The 21,160-nt window shown below is 37.6% G+C and overlaps 1 protein-coding gene across 3 annotated transcripts in view; it reads left to right on the forward strand.

Moving 5' to 3' along the window:
- odad2 (outer dynein arm docking complex subunit 2) overlaps window positions 1-21,160 on the forward strand; it is a 35,491-nt gene that overhangs the window by 2,523 nt on the left and 11,808 nt on the right. Inside the window, exons 6-16 of one of the 3 annotated variants that reach the window (XM_029529452.1) lie at window positions 1,320-1,436; window positions 4,744-4,988; window positions 5,096-5,122; window positions 6,396-6,549; window positions 12,760-12,906; window positions 13,207-13,416; window positions 14,344-14,577; window positions 15,110-15,220; window positions 15,349-15,503; window positions 19,729-19,909; window positions 20,015-20,076. In XM_029529452.1, coding sequence (XP_029385312.1) covers window positions 1,320-1,436; window positions 4,744-4,988; window positions 5,096-5,122; window positions 6,396-6,549; window positions 12,760-12,906; window positions 13,207-13,416; window positions 14,344-14,577; window positions 15,110-15,220; window positions 15,349-15,503; window positions 19,729-19,909; window positions 20,015-20,076 — 1,643 coding nt within the window. Of the gene's footprint in view, window positions 1-1,319; window positions 1,437-4,743; window positions 4,989-5,095; window positions 5,123-5,513; window positions 5,664-6,395; window positions 6,550-12,759; window positions 12,907-13,206; window positions 13,417-14,343; window positions 14,578-15,109; window positions 15,221-15,348; window positions 15,504-19,728; window positions 19,910-20,014; window positions 20,077-21,160 lie in introns of all 3 variants that reach the window. The other 2 variants (XM_029529450.1, XM_029529451.1) reach the window with 2 other exon arrangements.

Genomic DNA, 21,160 nt, shown 5'->3' on the forward strand with positions numbered 1-21,160 from the left:
GTTTCCATGTTTTCCCCGCACCTCCGGGGACTCTGGGTTCCACCCATCATCCACAGACATGCATGTTTGGGTTAATTGGTTACTCTAAATTGTTCGTAGGTCTGAGTGTGAGTGTGACTGGTTGTTTGTCTCTGTCTGTCTCTGTGTGTGGCCCTGTGATGGATTGGCGACCTGTCCAGGGTGTACCCCACCCTCACCCAATATGATCTGGGGTTGGCTCCAACACCCCCAGCGACCTGGAAACAGATAAGTGGTTGAAGATGAATGAATGAATTAATGTCTCTTTGAGAATTAACTCCTTTATAACACAGACCTGTGACAGTGGCTAGCATAAAACATTGTTACAGCAATAGATCGATAAATCACCTGCTTCGCAAGACAACATCCACTTAGGATGTATAAACAGATTTGAGTTTTCACAACTATTAACATGATTTAAAAGCAAAATAAGTAAATGCCTCTGACAGAGTGTGTTCAGTGTTCTAATCTGGAAAAAGCAGCATATTTCAATATTGTTGAACCCAACTTTAGTGCTAACCAAAGCCATTGACATCCATAGAGCATGGTAAGAAAAAATGCTTCACATACTGGTGTTTGTTTCTACATATATGTACATAGGTATGGTAATGGAGGGGTGACATGTTGCATATTTACTTGCAATGGTATACAAGATAACTATATCCAATAATAAAATAGAGAGGACGATAGCACATGGTGTCCATGATGAATGTATTCAAGATGAGCAGATCAGCATAGCTGAAGACATCATGGAGGTCTGCTCTAAGGCAAATTAACTGTCACTTGATATTGACAAAGCTTTTTTGTGATGATGTTAACAAACTATGATTAATATTGTAAAAGATCAAATTGAAAAAAAAAAAAAAAAGTTTTAGATACATACCTATCAATGTATTTAGCCCCAAAAAATGAATTGTGATGTGCATAGAGTGTTAAATGTTAGCAGAGAATGTGTTTGCAATCATTCTTAAATAGGATTTTGCATTCAGCAGTAATTTTTACTTATTCATTGGAATTGCTGACTAGTCATACAGTAGGTTTCCTGTCTCTGTTTCTTCACCTGGAAATAGTTCAGCCAAGGTGACAGAACTACAACTTAATGTACTAATGCAAAAGAAACCTCAAAGAGCAGTAAGTGTCTTTAACCTAATTTAGTGGTTTGCATGGTTTAACACTTCCTTTTTGAGCCTAGCTAGAGATACTCTGAGCCTTCTAACCTCAGCTGTTGCAGCTGACATGTGGGTCACATTATAATTGTGGTTTTTGGGATTAATGAAGCTGTTTTTCACTTGTTTTTATAGGGCATAAAACATGAGGGGGCGGAGAGTGGCTATGAGCGAACAAGTGAAATGTACAAAGACCTGGTAACGCTTCTGAAGAGTCAATCTCCATATTTTGCTGAGAACATAAAAAAGCAGGTACAGGCAGAAGCAATTATCATCAACATATTTAGTCTTTTTTTTTTTTTTTTACTTCACCTCTAACTCTCCAAGCAGAGAGGTGTGGGTTTTGAAATGCCTCTTTATTCCACTAACAATGTCTTTCTCTCTAAACTTCTGATTTGATCACTGATGCTGTGTGACTCATATTCATAAACAGACTTTGGATTGTGTAATCAGTGTCTGTGCTGTTCCACACTAGTGAGCTAGTGTCTGGTTGTCACTGTGTTGATAAATTTCTGAATTGACATCATCTGTGTTCCAAGATCAAAAAGACTGAGCCCCATACCACCCGCCACCCATCCCCTCCTCGTGCACACACACACACACACGTTTAGACATTGAAATATGGATCATTTATTCAGTAGTGGTATTTCCTGCATTACTAATTTGATGACATAATAAATCACCTCAATAATACATTCCAGCTGCTCTCAACAATCTGTTAATCATTTGAAAACATGATCTTTTTTCACTCATTTTGATATTTGTTGGAAAATGTGGCATCATTACGAGCTCATCAGAACCTTCACTTACTTCTCCTTTCTCTGCTCATTATGGATACTGGTTTTGGGTATAACAATAATAAAAGGGAATAATCTAGTCTAGTATAGCCTTTCTGAAAGAATCATTGTACAGTGTAGTTTTTTTCTTTTGATTGATGATGCCATTCTCAAAAATATTGTATATATGCAATGAAAAAATATCTGTGAGAATACTACTTTCAAAGCAAGAAGCTTTGAAAGGCTGGGTGCTTTCATAAAACTACCCTGCATGTGAAGCTCCTTTCACACTGGCAGTGTGACTGTCAGCATGGTCCTCAGAGAATGAATCCTAATGGCTTTAATGATGTCCTGCAATTCCCTCTTTTCCACCACCACTAATTTAAATATCAAAATAATCAGGTAAATTGACATAAAAACATTATGTTGCCCTTTGGAAGATCCCAGATTTTGGGATCCTTAATCTCAAATTACTGTTCCCTTCTTGTTAGGGAGGAAAAATATATCTGGGACTTGTTACAAACTGATGATTCAAAAGTGTTCGAAAAGAAATCTCAATTGTAGTCAGCTGTTATTTATAATGTAGCCTAATGAAGCCATTATACAAGGAGCAGTGAATATTTGATAAGTAAGTGATTTCACATTATTTTACTCTTTTAACATTTTTACATCTTTATAGTGCATCTGATTAGAATCACACTAGATTCAGGTTTTTCTTATATTTGTGAAACTGTGATTGGTGTGATTAAAATGTGAAATGGGGTTAGTGAAGGTTTTATTAAACAACTGAATAATTCAGACAAGATGCTGTAAATGATTTTGTGGTGGCACAAATCAATGTCAGGTTTTTTTTTTTTGTTTGTTTGTTTGTTTGTTTGTTTTTAATCTTTTTAATCTTTTTAACTGTGCCTCGGTGTGTCCTGTAAATTTTGTTTTCACTCACACTGGTGAATATTTTGTGCATGCCTGCTGGAGCTAATCCGTTCTTAAAAACTGAAATGGTCCTATTTGTATGATATATATCAGAGATATTCAATAATTTCAGTTCTGTGGAGAACATCCATTTCCCTTTGGATTTTAGATGTAACAGTGGAGATTTCTGTCAGAAACACAATCTCACATAACTGTGGCTCTGTTCTGTAATCACAACAGAGTCCAAGGTTGGGGTGGGGTTCCAAAGATAACAACACCTAATCTCCATATATATTTGCTTGTTTCCAGTGTGAGGAAACATGACTTTTTAACAGTTCTATTAGATTAGACAGCCTCAATCAGATGAGCAGAGGCAGCCAAAGGAGACAAGGCCTGCAACACTGGAAGGAAGCAAACTCGCCCTCTCTTTCTCTTTTCAATGTAGTGGATTTATTTTGACATCACGGTGTGATTGAAAATTGGACATGCTGTGTATTTGCATACACACCACCCTTACTGAAAAGCAAAAACTCCCTTGGTTGTAGATTTGTTTTTGTTATTCACATCCTAAAATTAATATAGACTGCATCATTGTCATAATCAGTCAGTCGAAGCTGCTTGAATCTTTCCACTGACAGATGTTTTATAGCCAACGGCATTAGATTTGCTTTCCTGCTGATTTTCCATCAGTATGGATCAAGTAATTAGAAACAAGCCTGCCACAAACATATGCAAATAGTTGGGGTTCAGGTTTTAGTAGTCAAATGCTTGGAAAAAAGACAAATGTGTACATAAGTGTGAATAATCGAATGTCACCTACTATAAAAATGTATTATCAGAGTAAAACTGCAGACGTGACCTGACTTAACACAGCATTTGTCTCCAAGCCTATAGTGTTTTCAGCTGTAGAATACCACCTGTAATTGGCTATTTTACTGTGGCATGGGACTTTGTTCACTTCTCTGAATGCACATGGACTTTGTCCATTTCACATATAATAGAATTAAAGAAGCTTGGTTAGCCTAATAAAGTCAGACTGTGGGTCTGTGGTTGGGTGAATTGACTAGTATGTTTCCAATAGCAGGTCACTTTGTGTTTTATGAAAAACAAGTCTTTGGAAAAGTGATTGGGCATGCTTGGCTCAAGCTTGTGCATGAACACAACCCATAGAAATTAATCTTAATTCTTTTTCCCTTCCCTTAAAATTGTTGAGCCCCTAACAACCAGTGACAGCCTGAGCTATTTCAGCAGAACAGGTGTCTGTGATTAAAAAATTCTCCTGCCTGCTAACCATTCATGTGTCTATTGGCATTCATGTCTATGTAGTAAAGTTGGAAAGTAAAGACTTTCAGAGCTAAAAAAAAAAAAAAAAATCATAATTGAGTAACAGTGACACAAAGACATTGCTTTGTATGTGCAATGCTGCAAGGTTTTAGTCAGAGGAATTTACAGGAACAATAAACTTTGAGATATTGTTCAGCAAATTAACATATGGGGACCTATTCTATGTTTAGTGTTGGGAAAATGTTATTCAATTGCAATACCTCAATAAAGACTGTATTGTTATGTACGCCTGCATCATGTTGCAAAAAGTTTAAAGTGAATTTATGTCCCGATTATACTGTTAAGTTGTTTTAATGTCTCCTCTTGGAGTGAAATAGCCAATACTTTGTAAAGTATGGTGCACAGTTTCACAAGAAGCAATAGTGAACATCAGAAGGACTATTTTGTTTTAATAAGCCCCATTCAAAGAGATTTACAACCCAAGTACATACGGTTTTCAAAAGTCTCTCATCACTACCATTTTAGTACAAATCAAGAAAGTCTTTTTCCTTGCTCCTCAGCCTCTGTCTTTTTCCCCTTACCAACAGGATTTTGCAGTTCAAGAACTTCCATCAACACAAAGGATTCAGCATGTGGAATCAGTTGATATGGAGGAACAAGGCCAACCCCAGAGGTCTTACGAGCAACATGAAAAGAATGTGCATGACAAGGCGAGACAACAGCATACACTGAACAAGGCAAGCGGCGAGAAGAAATATGAACCATGTCCGAGATGGAGGAATCATGGTCTCATGTCTCCAAGTTGGTATGTGATAATTCCTTATAAGATGTGTCCTGAAATATCTTCAGCCACCTACTGGGCATGGTAGGGATCCCTCTTGTTGAAAAGGAGAACTTGACATGACAGCGGTGCCAAGCTTTCGGCACATGTGTTCAGTTCCAGCAGTCGCACATTATAAAGAGATGGTTATATGGTTTATAAATTGTAGGGCAGGTGCAAATATTCCAGATTACATAACAATCTGAGTTAATAAATGCGTTCAGAGTGTGGAAACCCTCTCTGCCCTATTACAGGCAAAAAAAACTTGGGAAAAGTTTGGCAAATCCCCAACAGATCTATCACATGTGGTATTTGATTGATAAATAGATCTAGCAAAGGCTGAGCTGTTGCAGCTGTACCTTGTGATAGCTGTACCCATTTGAGAAGAAACTGGCTCAAGATAAAAGTATCTCAACTGCTAAAACAAAAAACCCCACTGAACTCTCGTCCTACGTTGTTAAAAAATGATTATGTTAGAAAAATAACCATTTTCAAAATAGAAGCAGGCATAATGACTCTTATTTTGCATCATTACAGTAATGCAGAGGAAAAGAAATCTAGTAAGAGCTCAGCAGAGGAAAGGTCTTGTGAAATACAGAAGAAAAAGCCAGGACAAGGAGCCAAGAGCAAGATGAAAGCAGAGTTTTCAGTGTGTTCTATACCTGGAAGCCTGTCCTCCCATAAAATGTAAGTGTCCTCTCTTAGTTCTCTTTTGAAATCTGTAAGGGTTCTTTATACAGGTGCAGAATACTGAGAAATTGATATAGCTGACTTGTGGCACTGTTCATACTTTCTGCTAATAGTTTGGTATGCGCAGCAAAGACTTTAGGCTGGATATTTTAAATCAGCTTTCGTAACACACAACCCAGGATTGTATTTACCTTGTTACTTCCTGGGAAACATTGTCTCATGTTGACTAGCTCCTTCTGATAATATTCTCCCCTCGAAATGCTATTTGTATGTAAATGGGGACTTTCTCTCTACGGCCCCATATCAAATTGTACCAAATTTCATTACTCCATTGTGCCCAGTTTTCATGACACCAATATCTGAGCAGTCCAAGCAACTTTAAAAAGCCATCTGCATTTCTGTTTACATCGGTAGCCTTGCACGAGTCTTTGCTCTGTATATAATGACGACTCCAGTCTTCCCATGACATTAATCCAGTTTTTATTTTCCTACACTTTAGATTCTGAGGAAGTTCAAACTTGACACTTAAATATCTAAATTCTTAATCTTTCTCCTTGTGTGGGATGACCAATCTGTTTTCCATTTAAAACAGCGGAAAACAGATTTGAAAATATTATATTCCATCCTTCTATCTGGTTCTGTGTTGTCTAGTTATGACACTGTCCCACACCTTGGTAGACAGTTATCGGCACTAAAAAGTGCAATGCTATCTTCTCTTTTTTTCTTCAGTAAAACCCCAGCAGGAGCGATGCCAGTGGAACTTTCCAGTGAAAGTTCATTGGAGAGTGAGGAGGAAGAGGAGCAGTCAGAGTGCCGTCCAGAGAATAACATAGACCTACCTTCTGAATACTGGCAGATCCAGAAACTGGTCAAGTACCTTAAGGTAGAGAAATGCCCCCATGACTCTTTCCTTTTTCTAAGGGATACTAAACCAAAATAGAGAGTTCTAAAGAGTGCTCTACTGCCGCAGCTGAAGGAAGGCCACAATTTACAGGACGCAGCAAAGTCTGTGATCCGTTCCTGTCATCTGTACAAGAATGTCATTGCTAACCTTACAGTTTTCAAATTTTTAAGATCTCCTCTAAAAGGCGGTGCATAGAAAATAATATTTAGTCATCCAGTTGTAGAAGAAGATGGGATAGATGGTGTCATAAAGGTTTGTGTTCCAATCACATAATCCCAACTGTGTTGCCTCAGTCACATCAAGGTGTCACTCACTGAAAAAAGAGGATGTCAGATTTAATGAGGTATAGTTGCTCCCATTTAAAGCGACGCTTTTTATGAAGATGCCTATTGAAGTGGTTGGCTCAGTTTGTGGATTCCTGGTTTCTGACAAAGGCCTGTTTGGTTGCACATGTGAGCTGGGGGAAAGAACTGTCTGACGGCAGCAGCTGTACTCACTGTTTGCCCACACCACAGAAGAATAAAAATGAAGTGCGTCTGTGATAGGTCTGACACGGCATATGGTGAATATTAATGTGTCAAAACATGGACGGAAAAGAAAAGAGGACAGAAACAATGACCCAGACTGGCTGGGAATACCTCCGACCACTTGACTCTGAGATTATCCTACTTCAATTATCTCTTTATCTGGATGGTATCCTTTAGACTGATTATATTAAAATGGATTGCATTCATTTCATTTTGACAGGAATCTGTTTTGTTGCAATTAGCAAAATCAAACCTTTTTATTCAAGAATAAATGCCTTAAATATAATACTCCCTGAATTTCAAGAAAATAAAAATGAACAGGGAATGTTATTTCAATGTGTAGTGTAGATGTACATTTTTAATGCAATATAGGATTTGTGCTCTAGAGTTCTGTGGCTTGGTACTAAATAAGATTGGTCACAGTGCAACTGAGTAAATCTTTTATAGAAAATGTCGCTGTAAAGTTCAATTTGAGGTGGATATTTTTAGCTTAGCAAAATAGAATATAATGGAAGGAAATTCCCACTCTAAAAGCGGCCTGCTGCTCCTTTCCAGAAAGAAAAAAAGAAGATTTAAATGATATGAAAGAAGCAAATGCAGATTAAAAAAAACTTCATTGGTTTGTGTATTTTGTACTGGGTTTGTAAGTTTTAGGGTTGTGTGTGTGTGTTCTTGCTTCAACAAGATGCAGAACTGCAGTAACCAACATGCCCCAGCTTTCTATCTCTCTGGAAACCACACAGCACAGTTATTTATGGGGTTTGTCCAGTAGTCATTTTATAATATCATTACCATCAGACGCTGAAACTTACCATGAGCCAAGTTAAATATCTGTTTTATTTTAGGAGGAGATCTTTTTTCCCTTTTCCCTAACACTATAGACAGCCGTTTGTACTGTAGGAAGTTTAACACTTGCGTAAAGCGACACATGGTTGTTCTGTTTCTTGTTTCAATAGTATTTATGTGGGAATGTTTGCCTAGGTTTCAATGTATTTGTTTTGAGACTTTATAACTGGAGATCTGCGTTTGTAAAATGGTTAAATGGTTTCTCACAATATCCAGCTTGCAGGTTGAAATCAGTGGTCAGCACACCTTTGCTTATAGTTGTGTGGATGTGTGGGTGTGCTCTATGTAATGTAGGAGATGTCTTAAACACACTGACACTGGAAATTCATTTTTAACACATTTTGCCCAGACTGTAATGCATCAGTGCCGTAGTACAAACAACCATTTTATAACACCTTATATTTAAGCTTTTGTATTTTTAGTCTGTACATTGTACATTTATAGTACTGTATAGCATACAGGCCTGGAGATCAGTGGAAGCAACTTTGCTTAAGGTTAAATGGACAAGTTGTTTTACTGGTCAGAGCTGAAAACCATCACATAGCAAGTTTATCAACTTCGACAAAAGATGTCAAAATGTGTTTTGTCTTGTTTAAAAACAAGATTGAGCAGCTGATATCAGTTAGCTTGCCCTGTGGCTTTCCAAACACAAACAATTTTCATATTCTCACAGATATAAATATAGTGTCTGATATAAAATATGTTACTGGTTAGCAGGTAAACATTAGAAAAATGTTTGTTGTAAATATTTTTGTAAATGACCTTTTCAAATTCTCAGAATTTAATTTCTTCTCTGCAGTTTTTTTCTCTTTTCTCCAACAATCAGAAGTGGTTCATGAAACAGCTTTCATAGAGTGACACTACTGCAGCAACTCTTCTACAGCGCTGTCATATTGTTATGAATATATGACTTATGACTATAAATTAACCTGAGGTGTAAACGTGTTAAAGCTTTAGAATATTATCTGAGTTTTTGTGTTTAGGTCTCATTAAGATTGTTCCCCCTCTGCTGGGAAATGATAGTACTACAGCTCAACTCTTCTCTTACCAGATGCCTTCTACTGGTTTACATTATACCGAACTATTCTAATTGGAGAGCAACCAGTATAATCCTATTTTCTAAAAAAGAAAATATGAATATACTGAGAAAACTAATATATAAGAAAATTTATATATATAAATATATATACATACATATATATACTCTGAGTACTTGGTATTCTTGGGTATTTATTTTTTTCTGTAAGTATAGTAATCAAATAATTTAATATTTACTGCTTTTAATGTATGTCCTATATATTTAACTGGGATAATTCACTGAGAAGAATAACTACATCATTTCTTTTTTATGAGATAACCAACTTTTAAACTAAAAAATCTGACTAGACATTTGCTCAGTTTGCACTGCAGTCATTTTATGACAGCAGGCCCTATTAAGCGATCAAGTTTTATGTTGTCTGAGAGCTTATATAAAATATGAAGCAAAAACCAACTAGTAATCATTCATTCTGTCCCTACAGTACCCTTCTCAAAATAGGGCAGTAGATTGGGTTTGTTCTTGTCATTAGTAGCCTTTCCACTAAGTATGCGCTAGACTCCAGAGTAGTATGAAATCTCATGCATCCTCTATGGCTTGGCCTCTGCCAAGACTCAGTGCTTCTCTCTTACACTGAACTCTATGAAGCACTGCCAGTGGCCCAAGTCTACCTGACATACAGTCTTATGGATCTGAGCCTTTATACTCAATTGCAATTCACACACTTGGGGACAAAATACACAACAAAACTCAATTAAGCAAGGGGCCTGAGGTCAACAGGGTATCATTTACAACACTATTAACACTATCCTTGGTGCTGTGATTTATAGGTCTGGACTTGCTCAGGCAGGGCAGTCTGTGTCTGAAGAATCCAGTCTGCTGCTGCAAATGAACCAGACTAGAATAAGACCTCCATTCAGTAGAGTGAAGGCCTCAGCTATTTAGTAGCTCGGAGTGAGACACCTGCAGCAAAGGAAGCAACTAAATGCATAAAGCATCTTAACTGATTCATTGCATAATTCATTGCATAAATGATATTCAATCCTTCATACTACTAATTCCCCCCCAAGCAACTTTTTATTGTGTAATTCCATCAGACAAGTCCTTCATCAGTGTGTTTCACTTCAGTATCATTTAGCATTCATGTTTGCAGGTCTTCTTTCTGTTGGTGGTATTGCTGGCCAGTTGGTCCACCACTTTTTTTGGAAAACTCTTGGATAGATTACTAGGTCTTCATCTAGCCTCCTCTTCATTCAGCATCACCAGAAGGTTGACATTTGTGGTTCAGAGTGAAATATTTTAAGATCTATGTGAAATTTGCAACAGATATTCCAGGTCCCAATAGATTAATTGAATTAACTTTTTAAGTATATGACTTTTCCTCTAGTGCCACCAAGAAATGAACATTTTCATATGCTGAAACATTTTGACGTTTACTGGCTTTAATTATTTTCTTTTATGATTTTTCGAATGCTACATTGGCATTTACATTTTCAGTTCATTGTGAAATGTCCTGAAAACTACCAAGTGAATTGCTTCTTTTTACTTCTTATTTCCTATTGTGACATAAAATTTATGAGTAAAACATCTTTAATTTACAGACGGTGTTGAAAGTTCCTTAGGGTATTAATACTTTTATCTTTGGCCATCATCATGGTATATTTTAATTTGCCCAAAACTGTTTTTTAACAAAGGCTCAAAACTTGCAACCTGTACTGCTATGCTGCTTAATATTAAGAGGTGTATGTAAGCATGCTAACATGCCAAACTAGAACAGTAGATCTATTAAGTATCATCCGTTGAACAACATCATCTTACAATTGGGATTGTTGTTAACCTTCAAATCAAAACACCTCTATGCCAAAATATGACCTGAGAGAGCTGCTGACTTGGCTGCATATTCTTAAGCTTGTTTTCCATATGGCAAAATTCACCAAGACATAATCACAGCTGTTAGCAGCTGGTAATGTCTTGAACCATAAAGACTCACTTTAGTGAGCAGACCTATAAAGATAGCAGTTGGTTTTCCCAATACCTCATGTATAAAGAGAAAATACAATAAAATATTGTTTTTAGATAATGATAATTCATATGCAAAACTACCAACTCATGCCATCCAGTATCTTACATGATATTGCAAAGATACTAAACAGCTTTTGAATTTCATATTCATGGGACGAATAATGATTGTGATCGTTACAAGCATCTGAGCATCTGACCGACAATGCCCAGAGTCAAAGATCTTTCACCGTAAAATATAGTCAGATGTTGTCAATATTTAAAAGAATGTCGACAATACTTCAAGAGCAAAGCTTTCAAAAATGAAAGCATATGATCTCTTTTCTGTTCTCCAAGCTATCACTTCTAAATGTAGCTTTTTTTTTTTTTTTTTTTTGAGGGGGGGGTGTTTTTACAAGGTAGGAACTGCCGCTGCTGAGTCTTTTGAAGAGTGAGAACGGAGGAGACAAAGGAAGCAGTGGATCCACTGCTGTTAATGGGCAAATGGTTCACATTTAGGCTAGCGTCATGATATGGAGAACATGTGGGTATTATCCTGCTGTGTCAGAGCTCTGCTTTGAGAGGGAGATATGATCAAACACCACTTGAAACTTTGGTAAAGGCCTGTGCTGATGAGCCATCCCATCCAATGGTTGTATGAAACAGATTACTGCATCAGCTTTCTGATCTGATAGTGATGGGCTATTTTATACTTATGTGGGTAGCTGATCGTAGGATGTGTTGCATTCTTATATTCAGTTGAAATAATATATTTAGGATGGCCCTGAAGTCTGAAGTTGTTTGCGAAGTGTGTAACCAATAAAGGCATATAATGCTAGGAATGATAGACACGTCCTTGAATCCACTAAATGAGAATTCTAGCTGTAGCGCATTTAAACCACTGCAAAAAAGAAATAATATTTGATTGTTCCTTTGCCAGAAGATTTTGGGCTGGACTTTTCAGTTTCACATATCAAAGCCATGTAGCAGGTTTAGTATTACACAGCTAGCTGCCATGAATAGTTCATCTGACTCCTGATTTTTTCCCTCTTTGCGTGATCAGAACCATTGTGTGTCACCAAAATTTGTTATGTAAGTACATATAATACAAACTAAATACGGTTATATAAAAAAAAACTGCTGCTGCTTGCCTGGACAGTACTTAAACCATCTCAAAGCACCAACACTAAAACTGGTATTTTAAGTGTTGTAATGCTGTCAACAACTATGTTATGGGGATTTATTCAACATGAGCAGAATCTGAATAAAGACAAAAAATATTTGGATGTTAAGTAATTTAGTGACATGTTTGTTACAACTTCTGCACCTGTGAGGATTTGACCACACATGCCCTCTTTATTGTTTGTTTTTTTTTTTTAATCTTGTCACCATCATAATTAAGTGACTGTAAAATCTGCTCAGGGGTGTTTAGGGGGACTATAAGGCCTCAAAATCATGGTTTCAGCACTGCACTTCTTTTTTATCTCAAGGGGATGGTGTAATGGGTTCTGAGCTTGACACTGTTGTCAGACCAGAGTACTATGTGAGCAAATAATTTCTTTCCATAATTTTTTGCCACCGCAACAGTTACATGGCTCTGGTATAAACAAGACAGCCCCAGCATGCATGGTATTTTTGGGGAGAGGGAGGGTAGGGTAATTGAAGGAGGCCTGTATCCTCCTGCCTTTTCCAAATGTCTGTTTGATGTTTAATTTTCTCCTCTCCCTCTTCCTATTTTCATTTCCCATTTTCTTTCATTCATGTTTGGCATTATTATTTCAGGGGGGTGACCAGACAGCCACTGTGCTCACTCTTTGCGCCATGATGGACTTTAATTTGATGCAGGAGACATGCCAGCTGGCCATCCGGGATGTAGGTGGCCTTGAAGTCCTCATTAACTTGCTGGATACAGATGAAGTCAAATGCAAAGTGAGTAGCTGCGCCAAAGCTGAACCTGGATGGCCTACAGGCATGAACAGAGCCATCCGTGTGTGCCAGCCTCTGTTTTAGTTACAGAAACGCTATTACTGGGTAAGAAAATGTGCCTTTAAAGTCACAGGGTAGCAATTATTCCCCAGCATTCCCAATGACATGTGTGGGTGTATTTTAACTTGCTTTTATTATAATTTATCATTAGATGGCAACCTCATGTAGGTATGGCAACTATCATTCTAAACTTTCGATTATTGCTGCAAATGTGTGTTTGTGTGTGTGTGTATATGTGATTAGATTGGATCCCTGAAAATCCTGAGAAAAATTAGTCACAATGTGCAAATCCGTCAGACCATTGTTGACATGGGAGGTCTGCAGAGCATTGTGAAGATTCTGGACTCACCAGTAAAGGACCTTAGGGCCTTAGCAGCTGAGACTATCGCCAACGTGGCCCGGTTCCGCAGGGCCAGGAGGACTGTCAGACAATATGGTGGCATAAAGAAACTGGTTGGTATAAAGGCAAAAAATTTAAATACAGGCTGGTGTAACATGATCTGTGTGTTGCAAATGTGGTGTACAGCAACAAAAACCTAGGAGCTGAACTTGATCTTTCTGTAGAGGCAGTATTGAAAATAACATTGGCAGTTTTTCCATTAAAAAACTTTCGTGCTTATGGCTATTTCGGCTAGGTTTTGATTTTAATACAAATATTTTGTGCTAGAATCCACGTTATGATTACTATTTGCTTTTAATTTAAGATGTAAAATACATATCCAGACTTCACTTAACTGTTTTGATGCACACCAAATCAACCAACCACCCATACCTTCACTCTGTAAATGCCAGATAGTTGGCTGTCCATTTTTGAAAAGCCCCAGAAAAGGTGCCGAGGTAAAACAGATAGAATGTCCCTCACATCCTCTGACCTGCATTCATGTTTGTTGACAGAGAGACCAGTGATTAAAGCTTGTATGCCTTGTATATTTTTCTCAGCCCCAAATCGGATGTTCTCATGTGCGAGTCACTCATGTAGGCAGATTAATTTCATGCTGTGCTACAAGACCACCTTTGAAGTGTGCTGTGGGTAATAGCGTTGCCTACTCAGTCTCACTGGTCAGGAACGATGGATTTGAACACTGAATGATGGCCATAAACAATTGCACTGGGATTTTCAGGCCTGACATACAGTTACTTTGAAAATTTTCGACTCCTAACATATCTGGCTTTTTCTTCCTTGCAGACCTAGTGGTAATAGAGTTTTAATTATACCCTTAATCACAGCCAACAACTTTCTGTTCCCATCTGACACCATCCATTATCACCCCACTCTTGGAAGCAAGATTGGCATTTATGTCAAATTAATCAAGTTTGTGCAAATGTGTGCAGTGGTGGTTTCAGCTTAATGTATGTGGCCTGCCTGCTGTCTGCACACAGGTAAAGCTGCTAGACTGTGTACCTAATTTAGCTAACCTGACTGAAACCAAGGAGAAGGATGTAGAGGTGGCTCGGTGTGGAACATTAGCTTTGTGGAGCTGCAGCAAGAGTACCAAGAACAAGGAGGCTATCCATAAGGCTGGGGGCATTCCTCTGCTGGGACGGTTGCTTAAGTCACAACATGAGAACATGCTTATCCCTGTGGTGGGCACCCTACAGGAGTGTGCTTCAGAGGTGAGAGGAGGGTTTTTGTACATTTTGCAGTTGTCACAGGGAAGGCCCTGTGATATAAAGCCAGAAAAGCCAGAGCCACATTCAGGCAGCCATCTGTCTCAGTGATACCCTTGGATTGAGATAGAGGGAAATTAATATGAAAATTTTAAAATATTTGCAAGCTGAAATGCTTATACTTATTGAAGAAATGTTGAGACTTAACAAAATGAGCAGATGAGAAAAATAAGAGAAAAACAGTTGTGGTTGTACATGTGTGCTGTAATTGCGATATTACTACTACTAACCAGTCGAGGCAGATGGCCACCCTCCCTGAGCCTGGTTCTGCCCGGAGGGTTCTGCCTCTTAAAGGACGTTTTTCCATGCCACTGTTGCCAAGTGTTTGCTCATCAAGGGATCTGTTGGGTCTCTTTAAATCACTCAATGATGAGTTTGGTCTATACCTGCTCTATATGTAAAGTGCCTTGATGTAATTTTGTTATGATTTGACACTATGCAAATAAATCTGATTTGATTTGACTTGATTTGATTACAGGAAAGCTACAGGATTGCCATTCAGACTGAAGGCATGATAAAGGATTTGGTCAAAAACTTAAGCAGTGACAACGATGAGCTACAAATGCATTGTGCCAGTGCAATTTTCAAGGTACCTCTAATAAACTTGATTAAAAGATATGAACATAAATACCTTTTCTGAGAGGTCGTTGCCTGCTTATTTGACCAAGATTGTATATGAATTTATACATATCTTTACCTTCTTACTTTTCTTTGCAGTGTGCAGAGGACAAGCAAACCCGTGATCTGGTGCGTAAGTACAAAGGTCTGCACCCGCTGGTTTCACTACTACAGAAAGTCAACAACAAGCAGCTCCTGGCCGCTGCCACTGGAGCCATCTGGAAGTGTTCCATCAGTGTGGAGAATGTGGCTAAGTATGACTAGACACAGGGGTCTGACCTTATTACTGCTCAGTAAAACACATAGACATACACAAACATGCAGAGTATGTCACACACAGTGACACAAACCCAACATATTAGAGACAAAAACATTTTGTAACTATATCTTCTTGGATGTATGACTACACGTCTGTAATTACTGGCAACAGATTACGTCGACTTGGATAAATCACTTAGTGTGTGAAAGGACATAAATCTAATGGTTGTTTTTAATGATATTTTTCCCACTTGTGAATATAAAATAAGATTCCTGAGCTATTCTGTAAAAGTAGTATTGTAGTGTGCAAATACATAAATAGCAGCAGTAGATGCAGAACACAAAAGGTTAAACAGGGATGTGATACCATCAGTGCATATGTTACTTTTATTGAGGCATTCATTCACTAATCGTGCCACTCATCTATTCAGTGATTATTTTCATAAGATACAACATTTTTGTCCAGATGAACTCTTTTTGTAGCTAGAATGTCTTTTCCATTATTAACAATAGCTTGTCTAAATGTACAGATTTTGTAGACTTCAGTAATGAGGATGCAAGCTGACAGAACATTTAATCATTTGTCATGTAAAGTAGGGCTTTATCATTCAGGTTTCTTTTTTCAGCAGTGACATTTCTCTAAGGTTTTTAGACTCAAATTATTTTTAAGTCAGTAGTTTTTCCTTTTAAAATAAATAATGCCCAGAAATAGCCCTTTCCAATGCTCCTTTGAAAAAATATTTAGCTCTAATTAGTTTCTTATTGACTGTGAACTGGAGAATATTGTTTGGAAAAAAAAAATCAGCAATTCAATGCATTGGTGTAATATGGGTCCATTTTAAAAATTCTCCTCAGTAAAGCAAAAAAAACTATGACATTGTATTTTAATCATTTTTATGATAAAGGTTGAAGTTTAAAGATTTTTGCTTAGGTGACATTACATGGAACTGTTTCTCTTCTGACTCAGAAATTGTGTGTAGTTGAAATTGCTGTGGAATTCTAAAAATAACAAGGAAAAGATTCAGTAGCACTCATACAGATCCTTCTGCAAATCATATTTCATAACTGACAGAATGATATCCTACATTTAAAGTCTAAGTTAAGTCCTCCCAACCGGAGCTGAGTGTCTGCTGCCACATTGGGTGAAGCAAGGATTGATTTGCAGAGGCACACTCATGATGATAACAATCTTGTTAGACAAGATGGCCAAATCACTGTTAAGATTATCAAAGTTATTATTTAAAAAGACAAAGTCAAACTTGAAAATGGCTTATTGGCTCAATTATTAGCTGATTTAAATAAACATAAAAATGTTGAAAAAACAATAAAATTGGCACAGATTTTTCAGACTACAGCTTGGCGTGATGATAAAACAAATTATCATGAGTGTCATGAGCAATGTGGCAGCAGAATACACTTGCTGCTAGCGCAGACTTTGTGCCATATGTAATGACTTGTCACACTGTTGGGATGTAAAATAGTTACACTGCTACTGATTATAACAATAATAGAAATAATTATAATCACATGTGAACTACATTTAGTGACATTGTCATTAACAAACAGAAAATATCACAGCTCTAAATTTAACACATCACAGAAGTATGTTAGTTAGCTTCCCAACAGGCCATAATATGAAAGGGCTAGTATTTAGGATTTTTATTTTTATTTTATTTTTATTTTTTTATTTTATTTTTTCTTGTATCTTATGTTTTATTGAGTTTTTTTGGAGGCTGTGGGCAGTTGAGTGTGACTAAAGATGAAAATTTGCAGCCTCTTTAGGAGAAAACAAGCATGATGCACAGCAAACGTTTTTAATGCACACTTGAATGTTTGAGTGGATCTGTTTTTTTTTTTTTTTTGTACTCTCTCGGGCTTATTTGAATCATTTAAAATGTCTAGGTCAGGCAAAAGCTTGGAATGAAGTGACCGAACCATTACTGTCAAAAAAGAAAGGTTGCTAATGGTGACAGGGTTTTCAGGGCATGTGCTCATTTCAGAATCAATCATAGGCTAAGTGGTGTGCTGAGATGAAAATCATTTTGGAATATAGTTCACTACAGCAACAATAGCCAGCAAAAAAAGGATTTTTTTTCCACCTTAATTACAATAGGCACATGGTCAAATGAAACAGATCTCAGTGCCTATTGAAAACAACATGATTTTTTATTTTATTTCACTGATGTGTTGCCTGGGCTGGACAGAATAGGATTTGGGGGGACCTCCACTCAAGACAAGTAGCAGCATGTGTTAGCCATTTTTCTGATGATCCATCAATATGAGAGATAATTGTCGGCCTGAAATATAATTACATTCATAACTGTTTGCTTGAGGTCACATAAGCTTACGTTTTTCGTATTAGTTTAATTACAGTTGGCTATACCTGTGACTATACCTGAGCAAATTTTGCAGCATATCGCCAAAAAACTGGCTGACTGTGCAGATTTATTAATTCACAGATATGTGGTCACAAGACTGTGTATACAGAGAAACAAATTCAGTAAAAACCTGAACAAAAGAGTGAGGGAACAACTTTGCAATGGAAAGTCACAACTGCCAAGTCTTGGACTGTTTGCCAGCACAGTAATGTTTAGGGTCAAGATTGTGGGGTTTGCTTCCAATTACTGACTATCCTTCCATCTTACCTCTGTTTCAGCTCGACGATGAGCAGACCATAATTGTCCCTCCAAATGATACTTCTCATTACCTCATAAAACTTTTACTCACTCACGCTTTTAGTGCTCAGCTGTTAATCCTCAACAATATCAATCCATCTGTAAAATATGGGTTAGTCGAACCTCTATCCCAATGGTGGCGAACAAATAGCATGAAGTCCCTGAAATGTTCTCATGTTATCAATGTTTGTCTAAATACCACAGTGAGCATGGATAAGAAAATGAAAAAAAGGGAGATGATCAATCATAAAAGTCTGCAGCACAGAAGCCCCACTGTAGTTCCTTTGTCTTCTGACAAGCTTTAACAGTGTTTGCAGTCTAAGCTGTTTCAGGCAGCCTTGTGAAAAGTTACTCTTGCCATCATGTAATAATTTGAGATGTGGCTGGCTTATCAAAAATACACGACTTACTTTTAATTTATCAAGCGTTATGTCAGTTATTCCAAGATAATTCTACTGTAGTCGACTGCAGACTGCAGATCACACTTAAGCGATGGCATCGGAAAACCATTTTTTCTTTAATTATTATTATTTTTTTTTTGTTATGATGAATTTCACTGAAGTTAAATTTGGCAGCTCCTCTGTTCATTAGTAGTGTTTTCACTTGCAGGAATAGGCTTTCTCTTGGTGGACCCTGACCAAAACCAAATGACCTTGGCCATCATAGTAGTTTGGGGACAATGATGCCAGCAACCGTAACTGTGAATAAAAACAGTCATTGAACTTAACTGTGCATCAGAGGTTTGTTGAGGTTTTTTTGCAACCGCATTATATCCCTTTTAAGTGTTTACTATAGTTTACCACTCTATAGCACTGGCAAACATGCCAAAATCACAGCAAAAGAGGGAGGAAGAGGTTCCAAGCCGCAGCAAAGTTTTGGTGATGCAAAATACGTAAGGGACAATTATGAGTAGTCGTGGGAAAACTGCTTATACAGCAGGATTACTGTGGGTCAGTGCTTTGTAGCTGCTACCTGTAATTTACAAGACTGATATCCTTTTTGGACCGTGTTAGTGTTGTGGCTCCACTGTTGGTCTGTCTATCTGCCAGTTAGACCACACTGGTACAGAAGGAAATAGCTTAAAAACTATTGGGCGGATTACAATGACATTCATGGTACCCAAATGGTAATTTATTATGAAATGCTAACCCATGAAACTAAAATATGTTACCATTTAACTTAAAGAACCCTTCTCACATGCTTGCGTGAATAAAGACTCTTCATAACTGACAACATACTAAAACCAGTCAGAATGAGTTGAACCTGACATTACCAGATTTTGTTTATTGCTATAGCTGGCATACTAGCACCAACTACAACCCCTAGCATATTGCTTAAAATTTGCAGTGCTGTCATGTGACCATGTAGTACCGTATGGGTACGGGCAGGGTATGGTAATGGCAGCGTTCAGCTGTGAAAGAGCAGTCTTTCAAAACCACTAATGTTTATTTTTATTGATCCCTACTATCCGATGATTATTTTAAATATATCAATCTGAAGTAATTCATTAAAATTAACTTTGTCATCTTTTTTTCATCCTTGGAAGGTTTCAGGAATATAAAGCCTTGGAGACCCTGATTGGCCTGCTGACTGATCAGCCTGAGGAGGTGCTAGTTAATGTAGTGGGAGCCTTGGGAGAATTTGCCCAGATACCTGCTAGCAAGGCCATCATCCACAAGTCTGGAGGCATTAAGTCACTCGTTAACCTGCTCGCTGGAACAAACCAGGCATGTTGAATCTTTTCATGCTGCATACAGGGTCATGTTGTGTTTAAAACATGTTTCTATATTGATTCATGATTTATCTACTTTTTATTTGTGTCATTTTCCCAGGCACTGCTTGTGAATGTAACAAAGGCAGTGGGTGCCTATGCCACAGACAAAGCTAACATGTTGTAAGTCTCACCCAGTATATCCAACCAGCTAATACAGTCTTTGGCATCTGCAGTTTATATAAGGCAAATAGCCATACAGTACAGGCCGCAGGTTTGGACACACTTTCCTATTCATTTGAATGAGAAGGTGTGTCCAAACTTTTGGCCTGTACTGTATGTGAGGTGTCTCTTAAATGTGATTAGTGGCTCACTCACTGTCATTACTGAATTAAACACATATTCTTGGCCATGTATTGATGTCATATGTTTTGACAAGGGAATGACACCAACTTTTGTACTATTAACCTGTCAGTGGCTGATGCTGAAAGAAATCTATGTTCTTTTAATTTGTAATTATCCAGGTAGGTTGCTCTTTCATCCCCAGCTTAATGACAGATTTTTAAAGCTTTGTTTATTGTACCTGCTGTGTTAAATATGGTTGTGGTTTAATTCTTAGTGTTTTACTGTAGATTTGTGGTCGCTGTGAAGACTTACGCTGGTCAGATGAACATACCTAAGGCTCTGCCCTGTCCAAGACTACATGGCTTAGAAAACACAGTGAGCCACAGTCTTCTGTGTTCATTTAACTTCACCCTCAGTACTGCAAAGCATTGTGCGTTCCATCTGTGCCTATTGACTTTACAAGGTTGTTATGGAATACAATCAACTCTTAATTAGCACTGGACACGAATGCAGTTTAATGTCTGAATCCCCAAAGTTAGCCTTTAATGCTAGAATATCAATCTGTTATATTTTGGAGGCAAAACCCTGGGGATGAATAAAAAGTAAAGCATGTCAAATAAAGCCACTAACTCTGGCCAACCTCACACAAGAAATCATTTACATTGGTTCATTGTGTTCTTCATGTTTTCTCACGGTATATAAATTTAGGCCAGCCTTTGTAATTTTTCAGCCTTTTCACTTAGCCGTAAACAGAAAGTTCTTATTTTGATGGCTGCGCTCTGTATGTTTTGTGGTGATGGCTTATTTTAGAGACTATGTGTACAGCAGTTTGCTGACCAATGACCATAGATCCAATTTTATAGTATTGTGATCCAACCCAACATGACCTGAGCTGTTTTTCATCTTTCATCTGATTGTTTAG

The sequence above is a fragment of the Echeneis naucrates genome, chromosome 20, assembly GCF_900963305.1.
Source record: "Echeneis naucrates chromosome 20, fEcheNa1.1, whole genome shotgun sequence".
Classification (NCBI taxonomy): Eukaryota; Metazoa; Chordata; class Actinopteri; order Carangiformes; family Echeneidae; genus Echeneis; species Echeneis naucrates.